The sequence below is a fragment of the Pyrus communis genome, chromosome 11 (genome assembly GCF_041283825.1).
Source record: "Pyrus communis isolate YQ-2024b chromosome 11, ASM4128382v1, whole genome shotgun sequence".
NCBI lineage: Eukaryota > Viridiplantae > Streptophyta > Magnoliopsida > Rosales > Rosaceae > Pyrus > Pyrus communis.
In genome coordinates this window covers 32,154,974-32,173,169 of record NC_142575.1, presented here as the reverse complement: position 1 = coordinate 32,173,169, position 18,196 = coordinate 32,154,974, and the positions used below count along the sequence as shown (strand labels likewise).

Sequence of the window (18,196 nt, the reverse complement as noted above, 5' to 3'; positions counted from 1 at the left end):
TCGATAAAGAAGAATAAACAAAACCAACAACTTCTATACACCGAAAAAAATACCTATGGTAGGTTCCAGAAGGGCTTAGAGGCGAAATTGCAGAGAAAAAGGAAACGACAGAGAAATTGTAAAACGGCTTTCATTCATATCCCAAAAGGATACCACCATGGGGATTGTATACCCACATCAGTCACTACAGACAAAGAGTTAGCTACACTATTGCTGAGTCACTATATTCTACTATTCCACTACTAGATAAGGATTAACCAAAAGAAATAAGCTGAGCTGGATTAGAATCCTAATATTCTACATAAAATAGCTGAGATACGTCTTCTTTCTTGATCCGCCTTCGCCGTATAGGTTATTCCATTGGAGGAGCTCACTCATATTTGTCGACTCCGATGACACACTTGCAAACACCTGCATTGAATTCAATATTAGACAGCCAATGATCCGGAACACAACCGAACACTTCCGACCACCGTAGAATACTACAAGAAGCCAAAACCCTGTTATTGTATTATTAGGTCACAACGTACCTGCTCATGCGCATGTTTGAAGTCCTCCATCTTCAAGGGACGAATGTCGGTACTGCAGTACAACTCTGGTACAGGTCTGTTCTCCGCCAAAGCTAAACTTCTCTCCTGCGATACGTGGAGAAAGAACTACTTAGTTGCAGTAACCAACCACACCACTTCAAGTTCATAAATCCACAAGGGCTTCGTATTTTTGTTATACTATACGGAAAACCAACCTTTCTCTCTTTCTCTAAAATTTCCCTAATGGGGAGGTGAGCTGCAGCAACACATAGATTCTGCAACCACAACAAAAATCGGGACAATCCATTACATAAGAGAAAATAAAACTACATAGAATATAACCGACAAAAATAAAACTACGTATGTAAAAAGCTTAGATGGGTTTCATAAAAATTGGTAGGCAACCTTTAAGTCACTTCCCGAATACCCATTTGTCATATTTGCAACTGCTTCCAAATCAACGTCAGGTTCCAAATCTTCTTTGGCCAATACAACTCTCAGTATTTTTTCTCTGTTCTGGGCATCTGGCAAGTTCACCATCAATCTGCACATAGAATCAATTTTGTACGCAGGAAGTCAATATACTTGCGTTGACATATAACAGATGCAGTAGCAGCAGAACAGGCAAACATGCGATTTTACCTCCTCGGAAGCCTCCTAATAACAGCCTCATCAAGGTCAAAAGGCCTATTAGTAGCAGCAAGTACCAATACACGTTCTTTATCCTTTGTACGCAGACCATCCCAGTTAACCATGAACTCATTTTTCATTTTACGCATAGCCTCATGTTCCCCAGGATTTTCACGTCTGCCTAACATGCTGTCAACCTATGATGGTAGCCATAAAAAAAAAAAAATCAAATTGGACGGGAATCAAATTGAGTGAAACAAGACGAAAAAAAGGATTCTATAAACACTCTCATAAACTGACATGGTATCTTGCATGGCCGAGCCATCCACTAGTGGCCTACACTGCCGTAGTTTAATAACCGAGGCAAACTAGGCCACCATGTCAGCTTATAAATCAGTTCCCTGGACAGCGCAAATATATAGAATGTAATGAACCAACCTCATCAACAAAAACAACACTAGGGGCAATTTTACTAGCCAAGGAGAACACCGCTTTAACGTACTTCTCTCCTTCCCCAAACCACTGCAACAAAAGTTAAGGGGGTCATATGAATTCAATAGTTGTCACAAAATGTTTATCCAAGTTCCAACAACCACGATAAAATGCAAAAATACCTCTGAAGTAATACTTGACATTGATATGTTAATAAAGTTTGCACCAGCTTCAGTTGCAACAGCCTTTGCAAGCATAGTCTTTCCAGTACCCGGAGGACCAAATAGCAAGATTCCTTTACAAGGCTGTAGAATAAGTAACGATAATCAGACAAGAAACATGAAAGAAAAGAAGCACCAACATAGAACTATTTCACTTTCCAAAGGGGAAAAATAAAAAGTGTGCCATGTTTCTACCTTAGTCAACTGTCCCTTGCTAAATAATTCAGGCCTCTGAAGAGGAAGCATCACCAACTCCTTTAGGGTGTCCTTCACATTTTCCAAGGCCCCAATGTCATCAAAAGTAACCCCAATATCGCTTGGTGGAATAACATCAGCAAGAAGTTTTTTCTCAAATTCATTTCCAGTAACCACATCCTGAAATATCATGGAGTTAAATCCAATACAATATACACTTACTTTCCTGATTATAGAAAATCTATTTTACATTTCATCTTCAGAAAGCCGGAAGCAAGGCATTTGCGGTACTTCCCCAGAATATCAACTTACCTTAAGTGATTTCTTTATGCTCTTGGTTTCGTTTTGAATGCCTTGTAGAATGTTTAGTCCATTCTTAAGACTGTAGCATAGAACCATAAAAAATATGATAACAAAACAGAATAGACGGTATATTTAAACTACATTGTCCTAAGAATTTGTACAACCTTTCAGCAGAAATAACAAGTTTGTCATCTTTAACTAAAGCGTCTGAACAATGCATAAGATGGTGACTAACAGCCCATCCTACCACTTTGTCAACACCTGTTGAAGAAAAGATTATCCAATGAATCGCATAAGTGAATATTAAAGTCAATATTCCCTGCAAAATGTTCTGCACTACAAACTTTGAGTTCAAGAAAACGCACTTTCAGTTGTAAGCGCTAGATCTTTAATGCACAGACTTTCAAGGTCAGGGCAATCCACAGAAACTCGGTTAAGAACCTGAAAACATCAGCCTTATGAAAATATCCAGGAATAGCATCTAAAGCACTAAACAAACTAACTAAAAATGTCAACAGAGAAATGAATCACGGTTAGTATTAGCAAGCACATGTGCACAATCTTCACATCCTTGTGTTTCAATAAGTGCGCAAGAAGGTGTAAGAACAGTATACATGAGAGACGTATTTAAGGGAAAGAACAATAGGAACAAAAAGAAGATGTGATCAGATGTACTTACTGAGCGAATGGTAACAATATTAGACTGCGATTTCAAAGTTTCAACATCACGTTCAAACTGCTGCTTCCAGTCCGAAAGTAAAGCCTCATCCTGCCAGGATAGCCGACAAATATTACCTTATGCAAGCAATAACAAATAGCACAACGACCATATAAGAAAAAAGGCTGACTACCTGGGGCATGATCACTTTGTTGGGGAAAATCCGAGAGAGTTGAACTTGCTTCATAGTTTTACAAGTTTCTTTGCTCCTATCATGCAGCCTACCACCAAGGTTATCCTGAACACCACCAATAAATGTGTCATCTTGGTTTTTCAGAAGAAAAGTATCATCGTCTACGAAAAAGAGGGCAAAGTATTGTTGAATTTTATATTTCAATGTGAACAAAGCCCCCTCATCAGACTGTTTCAATTGACCTCGAGGAATTTGTCTACATTTGCAAGAGAAAGAAAGAGAGTTGAATGTAAATCAAACAGAAAGTGAATTAAAAATTAAATTAATCAGAAAAGAATTTAGTTACAGAGTAAAAACTCAAGACATGCTCTCAGTCATCAAAGGCAAAGAAAGTAATGCACTTTGCACAGTTGTCAAGGTCTACAAATCTAAATCAGAATAAGCATGATTACAGATGCTGATATGAGTGGTTAAAACTTGCATTAGCATAACTGATGAAATTCACAGACCGGAAAAGCAAGATCAAGCAAAGCTGTTAATGTCAAACGACAATAGTGAGTTAGTGAGTTCAAAATCTGCTAACTGATAAAATCCTCAGCCTCTTACCTTTTCCTTGCGATTGTCCAACTGGGTATGAGAGCCGATCACAACAACATTCTCTGGCAAGTTTGAAAGCTTACTGTTCAAGACACTATATGCATCTGGGTTACCTGCCATAACCTTTTCTATATCCTTCAAAAACACTATCAAAGGAAGACTTTTACTCTCATTGGTTGCCACCTGTTCAACATTGGTGCAGATATTGGTTGCTACCTGCACAACATTGGTGCAGATATTAATACCAAATCAACAGCAACTCTATTGGTACAGTAAAGGGAGCTCCTGTTAGTGTAAAGGAGATGAGTACCTCAAGAAGTTCACCGATTGAAAGACTGTCAATATCATCACCTCCAGAACGATACAAGGAGACGAGTACCTCAAGACGAAGTTTGCCGATTGCCCGAGTGGAAACACTTTCATGCCTTGGCACTTCTTTAACAGAATCAGAATCCTTGGGCGGTGGTGCCTGAACCTGTTAACAAGTATATTTCAAGAAATATTTAAAAGAAAAAAGTAGATCAACAACAACAGAAGGAGAAGATATGCTTGTAAGCAAAGAAGATTCTAGTTAAAAAAAAGGGACATGAAGGAACATACACCAGGCAGGAGAAGAGAATCTACAATTAGTAATCTAGCACCAAAATGTTTCGCGAGTGCCTTTGCCAAGGTTTCCTGATATATCTCAGAACCTACAAAAGAATTATTAAAATAAAAACATAATGAATTAACAAGGAAAGTAAAAGAAAATATAAAATTTCAGAATTTACAAGCATCATCAACCACAGAAATACCTGCTGGACCAGATAATAATATGCGCGGGCTCGCGGTAGGAAGTGATGAAAAATATTTTCCAAACTTGCTACACCTCAAATTCGGGAGGGTGGATGCAATCAGAACCTTCTTTGTTGTTTCACTGTAAAAATGAAAAATGAGGAAAGGTCTGAGCGCAGAATTTACCAATAAGAGTCCAACTACATATGGACCAATCACAATAAGGGAAGCTAGTTCAGTATCATATGATGATCTAATGCACAATTAAAAAAAAAAAAAAAACAAAAAGCAAATTGCTGCACCTTAGGTAATATGGAAAGCTTTCGAATGAGACATCAATATCATCAGGACGTAGAATTCCTTTTTGCAGTTTTTCTTTAAATGCTTGTTGACGTTGTCGTCTAGTTGATATCAACATTGGAGGATCAAAATTGTGAAGAAGTTGTCTGATTTCCCTTTGCTCGTCAAGTATCTTAGAAATGCAGCCAGTCAAGTCAAAATCGGCACTAGAAGAACCGCTAAACATTCGGAAAAGTGGACTTAGTTGATAAGTTGCCCCTCTGTGAAGTTTAGGAAATTAAGTTGCCCCTCTGTTAAGTTTTGGAAATTAAGTTGCCCCACTGTGAAGTTTTGCATTTTTGTATTATTTTCTTTTATTTCTCTTACCATTACGACAAACTATCATATTCAAGCCCTTCAAAATATATTTTTTTGTGCAAAATCTATTATAATTTGTATTTAAACACTTGTAATCAACCTTTTAAGACCTCAATTTAACAATATTTGAACCTGATTTTACTTTTTGTTAATTTTTTCTTTTATCAAAATCTAAACTACATATTAATAGAATCATCTTTATCAACCAAAAGATGGTGAAAGACTATTTAACAAAACAAAGTTTTGCTATTTTTTGTTTAAGCCTCACCTACAGGTGATTTTAACATCTCTAATACACACACACACACTGTGACAACCCATTCCAAATTTTACGTTTTTATTTTATTTTAAAAGCATGAATTTACGAAATTGCCCTAGAGACAAGGACTTTGACTTCCGTTGACCATCGACTTGAGAGATGTGGGACGTATTTAGCATATCCTCGTAGTACTCGTTGGTACGAACGTATATACGAAAGCCGTTTGCGAGTCCGGATTATAACGGTATAGTTACGGACGTTCGAAATTGGTTATTCAAGGCTTAGTGTTAATTAAATTAAATCCCCACTTTGTGGGGTGAAGCCAAAAAATAAGAAATGAGAAAAAAAAAAAAGAAAAAAAAAAAAAAAAAAAAAAGGGGGAAAAGCTCCCGTGGGTTCCGTCCGTACACCTCTTCGACTCCCATCTTTCAAGGCCAATTCCGGCCAACTCCGGTGGATTTTTTCGATGCCACCACCACCATCTTGAAGCTCTCATTCCCCTCTACAAAACCCACCCAAGAACCACCTTGATTAACCATGGGATGTGGCGGTTTGAGGCCACGAAATTTGACGAAAATCAATGGTGTTTCGGCCACCCTTTTCGATTTTCCGGCAAATCAGCAAAGCGATGGCCGATGCCACCACCTGGGCTTTGTAGCCCATCATCCCAGGAGAAAAACCCAACCAACTTGACCCCGTTGGACCACCGTAGACGACGAATCGACGTCGGGAAGTTTTAGGCACCCGCCGGCTTTGTGGGAAAAATTGACCATCTTCCGTCCACTTTTGGACTTCGTGGCAGGTATGAAAGTTTCTCCACTCACTAAGATCTTCATTTTTGTGAAGTTTGAGAATTTTTGGAAATAGTTGGATTTTCCGGCGAGTCGGGGCGACCGACCACCACCCGCAGCGGCGCGTGCGGCGGCGCGTGGCCAGTGGGCCGCCAATGCTATTTTTCGGCTATGTCGAATGTCTTGAATTCAGTTTTGTTATTTGAATGACATAGGTTGATCGTTGGAACGTAAATTCGTTACGATACGTTGCTTGATGAAAATGTGAATCGACGATCCAACCGTTGGATCGTCACCAAACTTGGATACATTATAACATGTAATATTTAAAGATCATAAGAATTTATGGATTGAGAATCCGATGTCCGGATCTTCCCGAATTGAATTTGTAAGTTAGTAAAATAAATGTTCACGTCCACTTGGTTTTGGGTAAATGGCGGAGATCCAACCGTTGGATCATAATGAAATTTTAATATGTTATTCTAGAAACATATTTTGGATTGTTGGGAGTTGCAGATTGGAAATCTGATATGCGGATCTTCCAAATCGAGCTATACAGGGTTGACTTTTGGTCAATGGGTCTCAAATTATTCTTAAAGGTCCTTAAGGATATGTTTTATGTAAATTATGTATTCTATCGGTAAAAAATTTGAGACGTGATTTGATAATTGGTCGCAGGCGACGATAGATCGTGATGTCTCGATGTGCGTGCAAGATAATCATAGCGTGGACTCCAGGTGAGTGAGCCTTTTTCTTTCATAGGCATATAATTGATAGTTCCACAAGCACTTCTATAGTGATCTGTGCTTGTTATCTACAATTAATCATTTCGAACTACGAATGGCTTGATCCCTGTTTAGGGTACGTAGGCAGTCTAACAAGATGTTAGATGCAGCCATATAATAAATGAGATTAAATAATTGAGACAATAGCCTTGTTTAGTGAATCGAGCAATGTGAGGGACATTGGTGGGAATTGTGAGATTTAGCTTTATGATTTGGTGATTAAATGTTGATCATAAATCAATGCGTGAAGAATCAAGAAATTGAAGTAAGGAAAAGTAAGTATGATAGTTAATGTAACTAGGGTCTAATTAGGCTTATCACTAATGATTACTCTCAAAAGTAAATAGTTTGGGAGTAGGGTGTTATTGATTGTACATGTTACGCCGTATTATATATATTTTGGGAATATCATGAAATGTTTGGATTTAGATTGCATCATGGCATATTCATATGGACATTACCTGGACCTGACTATTGTGAATGCTTTGAAGTGCTATAAGACGTCGCGGACGCCCAGGTAAGCCTCAGGTGAGTACATGTTGATGTTAGTGATGTTAGTGAGTATGATTGTGTTAAGATATAATATAGCTCATAAACCTGCACCCCGGTGTTAGTGCTTCCGCCCGTGGCCAGGGCACAATCCTTCACGTGATGTTCACCTCCCGCACCTTATGCTCACCTTGGATTCAAACTAGGTGCACAGTCCTGTCGTATAGACCACTTTAGGTGGTTCCGACTCGTAGATGACCCGCGATTATTCGCACAGTCTTCACGTGATCGTAGCACTTGAGAGTATTTATTTACACCCAATCTTGTCGTACATACCACTTTAGGTGGTTCCGACTCGTGTGCAGGTATACTTATTGAGCTATTGGCTAGCCATGATTGATGAGATATGAATAAATCGTACAGGTCACTATAGGTGACTCCGACTTTTATGCTAGCCATGATTGATGAGATATGGATAAGTCGTACAGTTCACTATAGGTGACTCCGACTTATATGCTAGCCATGATTGATGAGATATGGATAAGTTGTACATGTCATATTAGATGACTCCGACTGATATATCATTTTGTATTGATTAAGTTCATTTGGCCTACTTATTATTGCATGGTGGAGTTGATGGCAAACCGTGGTTTTGGCCATTTCTGAGTATGGTTTGGATATATGTATATATGTTGTATTGTCTTATGGAAAACGATACGGGTTTTACATTTAGGGGCATTACTTTTAGAGAGGTAATAACTTTGGGAAGCTTGGTTTTATTGCTTACTTACAGTCTTTGTTTGGTGCCCTCTAGGTTTTAGCTGCATAGTTTGTATCGACAAGGATCTGTGGCGAATCTTAGTATTGATGGATATTTCTGAGGGTATGATTCTTACCCACACTCCTGTACCTTACTTATGCTCTGACATCGTGCGTGAAATGGGTTCGCTCCCGCTCACAACGCACTCTGGTATTAAAAAAATTTAGGTTCAAATTATTCACATTTTTCTACACTCTATCACATTTTATGGCTTCGTCACCTTCCAGGTGTCGGCCAGCACATCTCGATTCAGGGTCCAAGTGGACTTTCTGGGTCGGGGTGTCTCACACACACACATTTTAACATCTCTAAGTTGTTCACTTATTTTTTTTTTTTTACTTTTCGGCTTAAATATTTTACTAAATATCCACTTGTTGCTCGATAAATCGTAAATCCGCTTCTAAATACATTATAAAGATTTCTTTAATGCTCATGGAAAATATTTGGAAACGTGGATTAACACTAATGGTTTTCAGTCGGTTTTGCAAATTCATACATAAATCACCATTCAATCTATTTATTTTGACCTTCGCCTCACTATGAAGTTTTGGAAATTAAGGCGAGGCTTTCCGTTGAGATTCTTGAGTGTCTATCCCCATTTGACAATGTTCTGGAACTCATTACTATGTTTTTCACTTATTTTTTTAGTTCTCGGCTCAAATGTTCTACTAATATACCTTTGTTGCTTAATAAGCCGTAAAACTGCTTCCAAATTCCTTAAAAAGTTTACTTAATGCTCAGGAAAAATATTTTGCGAAAATAAAAAATTTTCATTTTTGTCAAAAAACAGGATGTTAGGCGGGCCCAACACATGCAGAATAAGGCGAATATTGGCACGCAAAACAAGGCAGGCTGTGCTCAAGAAAACATAGCAAGTTTCCTGGCATGCAAATTGAGGAAAGCTTTGCGCATGAGAAACGAGGAGGGATACGTCTCACAAATCTAGGCCAGTCCTGTGCATGAAAAACGAGACTAGCCCCGTGCACGTCAAAATGACGCAGACTCCATGGACAAAAAAAGGGGCTTCTGATACACAAAACAATGCGGACACCTCACATACAGAATGAGGTGAACCCATGCACACAAGACGAGGTAGGCTATGCGCACACATAATGAGGTGGTGAACTCCTAGGTGCTCAAAAAATGAGTTAAGCTCCACGCATGGAAAAATATATTTTGAAGAATATGAATGTGATAATTTGTCGTAGTGGTAAGAGAACTGAAAGAAAAATTAACAAGCATCGTTGAAATTCCTTGGGTGCCAGAAAGTAGGCATAACTTTCTGCCACCCCCAAGAATTTCAATCATTTTTGTACATTTTTCTTTTATTTCTCTTACCACTACAACAAACTATCATATTCATGCCCTTCAAAATATATTTTTCTGTGCAAAATTTATTATAATTTGTATTTGAACACTTGTAATCAACCATTTAAGACCTAAATTTAACGATATTTGAATCCGATTTTTCTTTTTGTTAATTTTTTGCTTTTATCAAAATCTATACATATTAATAGAACCCTCATTGTGAACCAAAAAAAAAGGTGAAAGACTATTTAACAAAACAAAATTTTGCTATTTTTATTTTAAGCCTCACCTACAAGTGATTTAACATCTCTAATTTTATTAAAAAAAATTAAAAAAATAATAAAATATACATTTTAACATCTTTATGTTGTTCACTTATTTTTTTTACTTTTCGGCTTAAATATTCTATTAAATATATACTTTTTGCTCAATAAATCGTAAATTTGCTTCCAAGTACATTATACAGATTGCCTTAATGCTCATGGAAAATATTTGGACAAAATAAAAAATTTGCAGTTTTTACAAAAAAAACGTAGATTTTTAGTCGGTTTTATAAATTCGCACATAAATCATCGTTCAATCTATATGCTTTCACCTTCGTCACATCATGAAATTTTGAAAATTAAGGTAAAACTTTCCGTTGAGATTCTTGAGGGTGGAACCCATTTGACAATGTTTTGGTCTTCACTATTGTTTTTTTCAATTATTTTTTCAGTTTTCAGCTTAAATATTCTACTAAGTATACATTTGTTGCACAATAAATCATAAAACTGCTTCCAAACAAGTTATAAAGTTTTCCTTAATTCTCGCAAAAAATATTTATTAAAAAAAAATTGCATTTTTGACCAAAAAAACGTGGGTTAACACTCACGATTTTTAGTCGGTTTTACCAATTTGTACACAAATCATCGCTCAATCTATTTGTTTTCACATTCGCCTCATCATGAAATTTTGAAAATTAAGATAAGACTTTCCGTTGAGATTCTTGAGGGTGGAACCCCATTTGACAATGTTTTGGTCCTCACTATTGTATTTTTCACTTATTTTTTCAGTTTTTGGCTTCAATATTCTACTAAGTATACATTTGTTGCTCAATAAATCATAAAACCGCTTCCAAACATCTTATAAAGTTTTCCATATTGCTTGCGGAAAATATTTTGCAAAAATAAAAATTTACATTTTTGACCAAAAAAACGTGGGTTACACTCACGATTTTTAGTCGGTTTTACAAATTCGTACATAAATCATTCGTTCAATCTATTTGTTTTCACCTTCGCCTCATCGTGAAATTTTGAAAATTGAGGTAAGACTTTCCGTTGAGATTCTTGAGGGTGGAACCCCGTTTGACAATGTTTTGGTCCTCACAATTCTATTTTTCACTTATTTTTTTAGTTTTCGGCTTAAATATTCTACTAAGTATACATTTGTTGCTCAATAAATCATAAAACTGCTTCCAAACACCTTATAAATTTTTCCTTAATGCTCGCGGAAAATATTTCTCAAAAATAAAAATTTTAATTTTTGACCAAAAAAACGAGGGTTAACACTCACGCTTTTAAGTCGGTTTTGCAAATTCGTACATAAATCACCGTTCAATCAATTTATTTTCACCTTCGCCTGAATGTGAAGTTTTGAAAATTAAGGTGAGACTTTCCATTGAGATTCTTGAGGGTGGAACCACATTTGACAATGCTTTGGTCCTCACTATAGTATTTTTCACTTACTTCTTTCAGTTCGTGGCTTGAATATTCCACTAAGTATACATTTGTTGCTCAATAAATCATAAACCCGCTTCCAAACACCTTATATAGTTTTCCTTAAAACTCGTGGAAAATATTTCACAGAAATAAAAAATTTCATTTTTGACCAAAAAAATGTGGGTTAACACTCACGTTTTTTAGTGAGTTTTAAAAATTCGTAAATAAATCATCGTTCAATCTGTTTGTTTTCATCTTCGCCTCATCGTGAAATTTTGAAAATTAAGGTAACACTTGTGAGACTTTCCATTGAGATTCTTGAGGGTGGAACCGCATTTGACAATGCTTTGGTCCTCACTATAGTATTTTTCACTTACTTCTTTCAGTTTGTGGCTTAAATATTCCACTAAGTATATATTTGTTGCTCAATAAATCATAAACCCGCTTCCAAACACCTTATAAAACTTTCCTCAATGCCCGCGGAAAATATTTCGCAAAAATAAAAATTTGCATTTTTTACAAAAAAAACGTGGGTGTAACTCACGACTTTTAGTCGGTTTTGCAAATTCGTACATAAAATCACCATTCAATCTACTTATTTTCAGCTTCGCCTCAATTTGAAGTTTTGAAAATTAAGGTGAGACTTTCCATAGAGATTCTTGAGGGTGGAACCCCATTTGACAATGTTTTGGTTCTCACTATTGTATTTTTCACATATTTTTTTAGTTTTCGGCTTAAATATTCTTCTAATTATACATTAATTGCTCAATAAATCATAAAACCACTTCCAAACATGTTATAAATTTTTCCTTAATGCTCATGGAAAATATTTCGCAAGAATAAAAATTTTGCATTTTTGAACAAAAAAACGTGGGTGTTAGTCACGATTTTTAGTCGGTTTTACAAATTCGTACATAAGTCATCGTTCAATCTATTTGTTTTCAGCTTTGCCTCACCGTGAAATTTTTAAAATTAAGGTAAGACTTTCCGTTGAGATTCTTGAGGGTGGAACTCCATTTGACAATGTTATAAGGTTTTCCTTAATGCTCACAGAAAATATTTCACAAAAAATCATACAACCACTTCCAAACACCTTATAAACTTTTCCTTAATGCTCGCGGAAAATATTTTGCAAAAATAAAAATTTGCATTTTTGACCAAAAAAACGTGGGTTAACACTCACAATTTTTAGTCGGTTTTACAAATTCGTACATAAATCATTCATTCAATCTATTTGTTTTCATCTTCACCTCACCGTGAAATTTTGAAAATTAAGGTAAGAGTTTCTGTTGAGATTCTTGAGGGTGGAACCCCATTTGACAATGTTTTGGTCCTTACAATTCTATTTTTCACTTATTTTTTTAGTTTTCGGCTTAAATATTCTACTAAGTATACATTTGTTGCTCAATAAATCATAAAATCACTTCCAAACACCTTATAAAGTTTTTCTTAATGCTCGCGGAAAATATTTTGCGAAAATAAAAAATTTCATTTTCGACCCAAAAAACGAGGGTTAATACTCACGGCTTTTAGTTAGTTTTGCAAATTCGTACATAAGTCACCGTTCAATCAATTTATTTTCACCTTTACTTGAATGTGAAGTTTTGAAAATTAAGGTGAGACGTTCCATTGAGATTCTTGAGGGTGGAACCGCATTTGACAATGTTTTGGTCCTCACTATAGTATTTTTCACTTACTTCTTTCAGTTTGTGGCTTAAATATTCTACTAAGTTTACATTTGTTGCTCAAGAAATCATAAACCCGCTTCCAAACACCTTATATAGTTTTCCTTAAAACTCGTGGAAAATATTTCACAAAAATAAAAAATTTCATTTTTGACCAAAAAAACGTGGGTACGAATTTGTACATAAATTCGTTGAGTCAGTTTTTACAAATTCGTACATAAATTGTCGTTCAAACTATTTATTTTCAACTTCGCCTCACCGTGATGTTTGAAAATTATAGTAATACTTTCCGTTATATTCTTGAGGATGCAAACCAATTTAAAAATATTTTGGGCTTTTGACTTAAATAGTCTACTAAATATACATTTGTTGCTCAAAAAATCTTAAGTCTGCTTCCAACTGCCTTATAAATTCTCCTTAATGCTCACAAAAAATGTTTCACGAAAATATAATATTTGCATAAAAAAAAGGGTTAACACTCACGGTTTTTTGTCAATTTTTACAAATTCGTACATAAATCGTCATTCAAACTATTCACCTTTGCCTCACGTGAAGTTTGAAAATTATAGTAATAGTTTTTGTTATATTCTTGAGGGTGGAACACCATTTTAACAATGTTTTGGGCCTCCCTACTACACTTTTCACTCATTTTTTTAGTTTTCGACTTAAATAGTCTACTAAATATGCACAATAAATCGTAGATCCGCTTCTAAATGCCTTATGATAATTTTTCTTAATGCTCATGGAAAATATTTCGCGAAAATAAAAAATTTGTATTTTTGACAAAAAAGTGGGTTAACACTCACGCGTTTTTGTCAGTTTTTACAAATTCGTACATAAATCATCGTTCAAACTCTTTATTTTCACCTTCGCCTCACTGTGAAGTTTGAAAATTAAAGTAATACTTTCCGTTAATATTGTTGAGGGCCATTTTAACAATTTTTTGGGCTCACTACTATATTTTTCACTTATTTTTTTTTAGTTTTCGATGTAAATAGTCTACTAATTATACATTTTTTGCTCAATAAATTGTAAATCCGCTTCCAAATGCCTTATAAAATTTTCCTTAATGCTCACGGAAAATATTTCACGAATATAAAAAATTTGCACTTTTGACAAAAAAAAAAAAAACGTGGGCTAATACTCATGGTTTTTAGTTAGTTTCTACAAATTCGTACATAAATTGTCCTTAAAACTATTTATTTTCACCTTCGCCTAACCGTGAAATTTGAAAATTATAGTAATACTTTTTGTTATATTTTTTATGGTGGAACCCCATTTTAACAATGTTTTGGGCCTTACTACTATACTTTTCACTCATTTTTTTAGTTTTCGACATAAATAGTCTACTAAATGTACATTTGTTGGTCAATAAATTGAAAACCCCATATACAGTTGTTGCAAAATAAGTCGTAAAACCACTTCCAAATGCCTTGCAAATTTTGCTTAATGCTCACAGTAAATATTTTACGAAAATAAAAATTTTGCATTTTTGACAAAAAAAACATGAGTTAACACTTACAGTTTTTAGTCGATTTTTACAAATTCGTACATAAATCATCGTTCAACTATTTATTTTCACCTTCGCCCCACTATGAAGTTTGAAAAATAAAATAATACTTTCCGTTAATATTCTGGAGGGAGGAACCTAATTTTAACAATGTTTTAGGCCTCACTACTATATTTTTCACTTATTTTTTTAGTTTTTACATTAAATAGTCTACTAAATATCCATTTGTTGCTCAATAAATCGTAAATCCGCTGCCAACTACCTTATAAAAATTTCTTTAATGCTCATGAAAAATATTTCACAAAAATAAAATATTTGTATTTTTTTTACAAAAAACGTGGGTTAACACTCACAGTTTTTAGTCTGCTTACATCTCTGCGACCTCACTCACCTTTTTATCCATGGCTATAGTGTGGTTCATGCCATCATAGGGCTTTAGTGGCCTTGGTGGGACCATTATATCCATCCCATGGCTTCCAGCATAATATACATTACTTAACTGTACAAATCGTTTTACTTGTAGAACCAAATTAAATGAGAAAATTCGTTTATATGCAACACAGTGTTCATTGATGAACATTTCAAATTTTCTCGAGATTATATTGATCACTTAATCATTACCTTATCTCTACTCCTTCCACCAATGACTGCTGTTGTAAAATACTTTGCAAGAATTGTCATAAGATCACCAATTAAGTCCAAATGGCTAGAAGTAGAACGTACCACCCAGGAATTATAAGCTAAATCTGAGGAGAGTGGTCTATTAGGGGTAGAGATGTCATGCAGGTTTGACAGTCTTATGCATAAATAGGTGTATATTTTAAATTGTACATTTTTTTCTCAAAAACCAAACCGAAACCGTTTGAAACCGCACTTAACTGAACCAAATTGTTTGGTTTCATTTCGGTTTTGGCTTCAAAACTGCAACAAACTGCACCGCAAAAAGTTTCAGTTTCGGTTACGGTTTCACTTGAAACCACACCGAACTGAACCGCACCCATCCCTACCTTTGACTCACTGTGAAGTTTGAAAATTAAAGGAATACCTACTTTCCGTTAATATTGCTGAGGGTGGAACCTATTCAACAATGTTTTGGGCCTCACTACTATATTTTTCACTAATTTATTTAGTTTTCGACATAAATAGTCTACTAAATGTACATTTGTTGGTCAATAAATTGAAAATCCACTTCCAAATGCCTTATAAAATTTTCTTTAATGCTCAAGGAAAATATTTCGCGAAAATAAAAAATTTGCATTTTTGACAAAAAGCATGGTTTTTAATCGGTTTTTACAAATTCGTACATAACTCGTCATTCAAACTATTTATTTTCACCTTTGCCTTACCGTGAAATTTAAAATTTAAAGTAATACTTTCCGTTAATATTCTTGAGGGTGGAACCCTATTTTAATAATATTTTTTGCCTCACTACTATATTTTTTATTATTCTTTTAGTTTTCGACTTAAATAGCCTACTAAATATACTTTTGTTAATCAATAAATCAGAAATCCACTTCAAAATGCCTTATAAAATATTCCTTAATGCTCACAGAAAATATTTCGCAAAAAAAAAAAAATTTGCATTTTTGACCAAAAAAAAAGTTTTTAGTCAGTTTTTAAAAAGTCGTATATAAATTGTCGTTCAAACAATTTATTTTCACATTCGCCTCACCGTGAAGTTTGAAAATTAAAGTAATACTTTCCATTAATATTCTAGAGGGTGGAACCCAATTTTAACAATGTTTTGGGCTTCAATGCTATATGTTTCACTTATTTTTTTAGTTTTCGACTTAAATAGTCTACTAAATATACATATGTTGCTCAATAAATCTTAAATCTGCTTCCAAATGCCATGAAAATTTTCCTTAATGCTCACGAAAACAGAAAAATTGCATTTTTGACAAAAAAACATGGGTTAAAACTCATGGTTTTTAGTAGATTTTTATAAATTTGTACATAAATTGTCATTCAAACTATTTATTTTCACCCTCGCCTCACTGTGAAGTTTGAAAATTAAAGTAATACTTTCCGTTAATATTCTTGAGGGTGGAACCCCATTTTAACAATGTTTTAAGCCTCACTACTATATTTTCATTATTTTTTTAGTTCGACTTAAATACTCTACTAAATATACATTTGGCGCTCAATAAATCGTAAATCTGCTTCCAAATGTCTTATAAAATTTTCCTTAATGCTCACGGCAAATATTTCACAAAAATTAAAAATTTGCATTTTTGAAAAAAAAAACATGTGTTACGGTTTTTAGTCCGTTTTTATAAATTCAAACATAAATCGTCGTTCAAACAATTTACTTTCAAATTCGCTTCAACGTGAATTTAGAAAATTAAAGTAATATTTTCCGTTAATATTCTTGAGAGTGGAACCCTATTTTAACAATGATTTAGGCCTCACTACTATATTTTTCACTTATCTTTTTAGTTTTCGACTTAAATAGTCTACTAAGGGTACATTTGTTGCTCAACAAATCGTAAATCCGCTTCCAAATGCCTTATAAATTTTTTCTTAATGCTCACGGAAAATATTTTGCAAAAATTAAAAATTTGTGTTTTTGACAATAAAACGTGGGTTAAACACTCACGGTTTATTGTCATTTTTTTACAAATTCGTACATAAATCATTAATCAAACTATTTATTTTCACCTTTGCCTCACCGTGAAGTTTGAGAATTATAGTAATACTTTCCGTTATATTCTTGAGGGTGGAACCCCATTTTAACAATGTTTTGGGCCTCACTACTATATTTTTCACTTTGTTTTTTTTTTTTCCGTCTTAAATAGTCTACTAGATATACATATGATGCTTAATATATCGTAAATCCACTTCCAAATGCTTCACAAAAATAAAAAATTTGCGCTTTTTTTTGACAAAAAACGTGAGATAACATTCACGGTTTTAAGTCAGTTTTTACAAATTTATACATTAATCGTCGTTCAAACTATTTATTTTCACCTTCGCCCCACCTCAAAGTTTGAAAATTATAGTAATACTTTCCGTTATATTCTTGAGGGTCGAACCCCATTTTAACAATGTTATGCGCCTCACTACTATATATTTTCACTTATTGTTTTAGTTTTCAATTTAAATAACCTACTAAATATACATTTGGTGCTCAATAAAACGTAAATCCGCTTCCAAATGCCTTATAAAATTTTTCTTAATGCTCACGGAAAATATTTCACCAAAAAAAAAAAAATTTGCATTTTTGGTAAAAAAAACGTGGGTTTACACTCACGGTTTTTTCAAATTTGTACATAAATCGTCGTTCAAATTATTTATTTTTAGATTTGCTTCAATATGAAGTTAAAAAATCAAAGTAATACTTTCTGGTAATATTCTTGAGGGTGGAACCCAATTTTAACAATATTTTGGGCCTCACTGCTATATGTTCCACTTATTTTTTTAGTTTTCGAATTATATAACCTACTAAATATATATTTGTTGCTCAATAAATCGCAAATCCGCTACTGTCACATCCCAGCCCGGGGCAGATCACTTCCCGGGTCCGCTCCACCACCTTAGCACGATATTGTCCGCTTTGGGCTTACCATTCCCTCACGGTTTTGTTTTTGGGAACTCACGAGCAACTTCCCAGTGGGTCACCCATCATGGGATTGCTCTAGCCCTCTTCTCGCTTAACTTCG

General features: G+C 34.6%; 2 protein-coding genes across 3 annotated transcripts in view; both read right to left on the bottom strand.

Annotated features, from left to right (window-relative positions):
* The window catches only part of LOC137741987 (uncharacterized), a 42,039-nt gene that overhangs the window by 176 nt on the left and 23,667 nt on the right, over positions 1–18,196 (bottom strand). The window lies entirely within an intron of this gene.
* Positions 117–5,127, bottom strand: LOC137741990 (uncharacterized). 2 transcript variants are annotated; one of them, XM_088679641.1, is made up of 18 exons: positions 4,836–5,127; positions 4,554–4,675; positions 4,360–4,451; positions 4,070–4,234; positions 3,769–3,975; positions 3,163–3,267; positions 2,991–3,080; positions 2,677–2,752; positions 2,476–2,572; positions 2,321–2,390; positions 2,009–2,188; positions 1,775–1,897; positions 1,599–1,682; positions 1,173–1,357; positions 936–1,074; positions 746–805; positions 531–635; positions 117–411 (listed from the first exon to the last, which is right to left on the bottom strand). In XM_088679641.1, exons 1-18 carry the CDS (start codon positions 5,057–5,059, stop codon positions 298–300), a joined length of 2,238 nt encoding a protein of 745 aa, XP_088535767.1. In that variant the 5' UTR covers positions 5,060–5,127; the 3' UTR covers positions 117–297. The 2 variants fall into 2 exon arrangements, with proteins under 2 accessions (XP_088535767.1, XP_088535768.1); XM_088679642.1 differs by having other exon boundaries at positions 3,769–3,942; positions 4,070–4,235; positions 4,358–4,451; positions 4,836–5,074.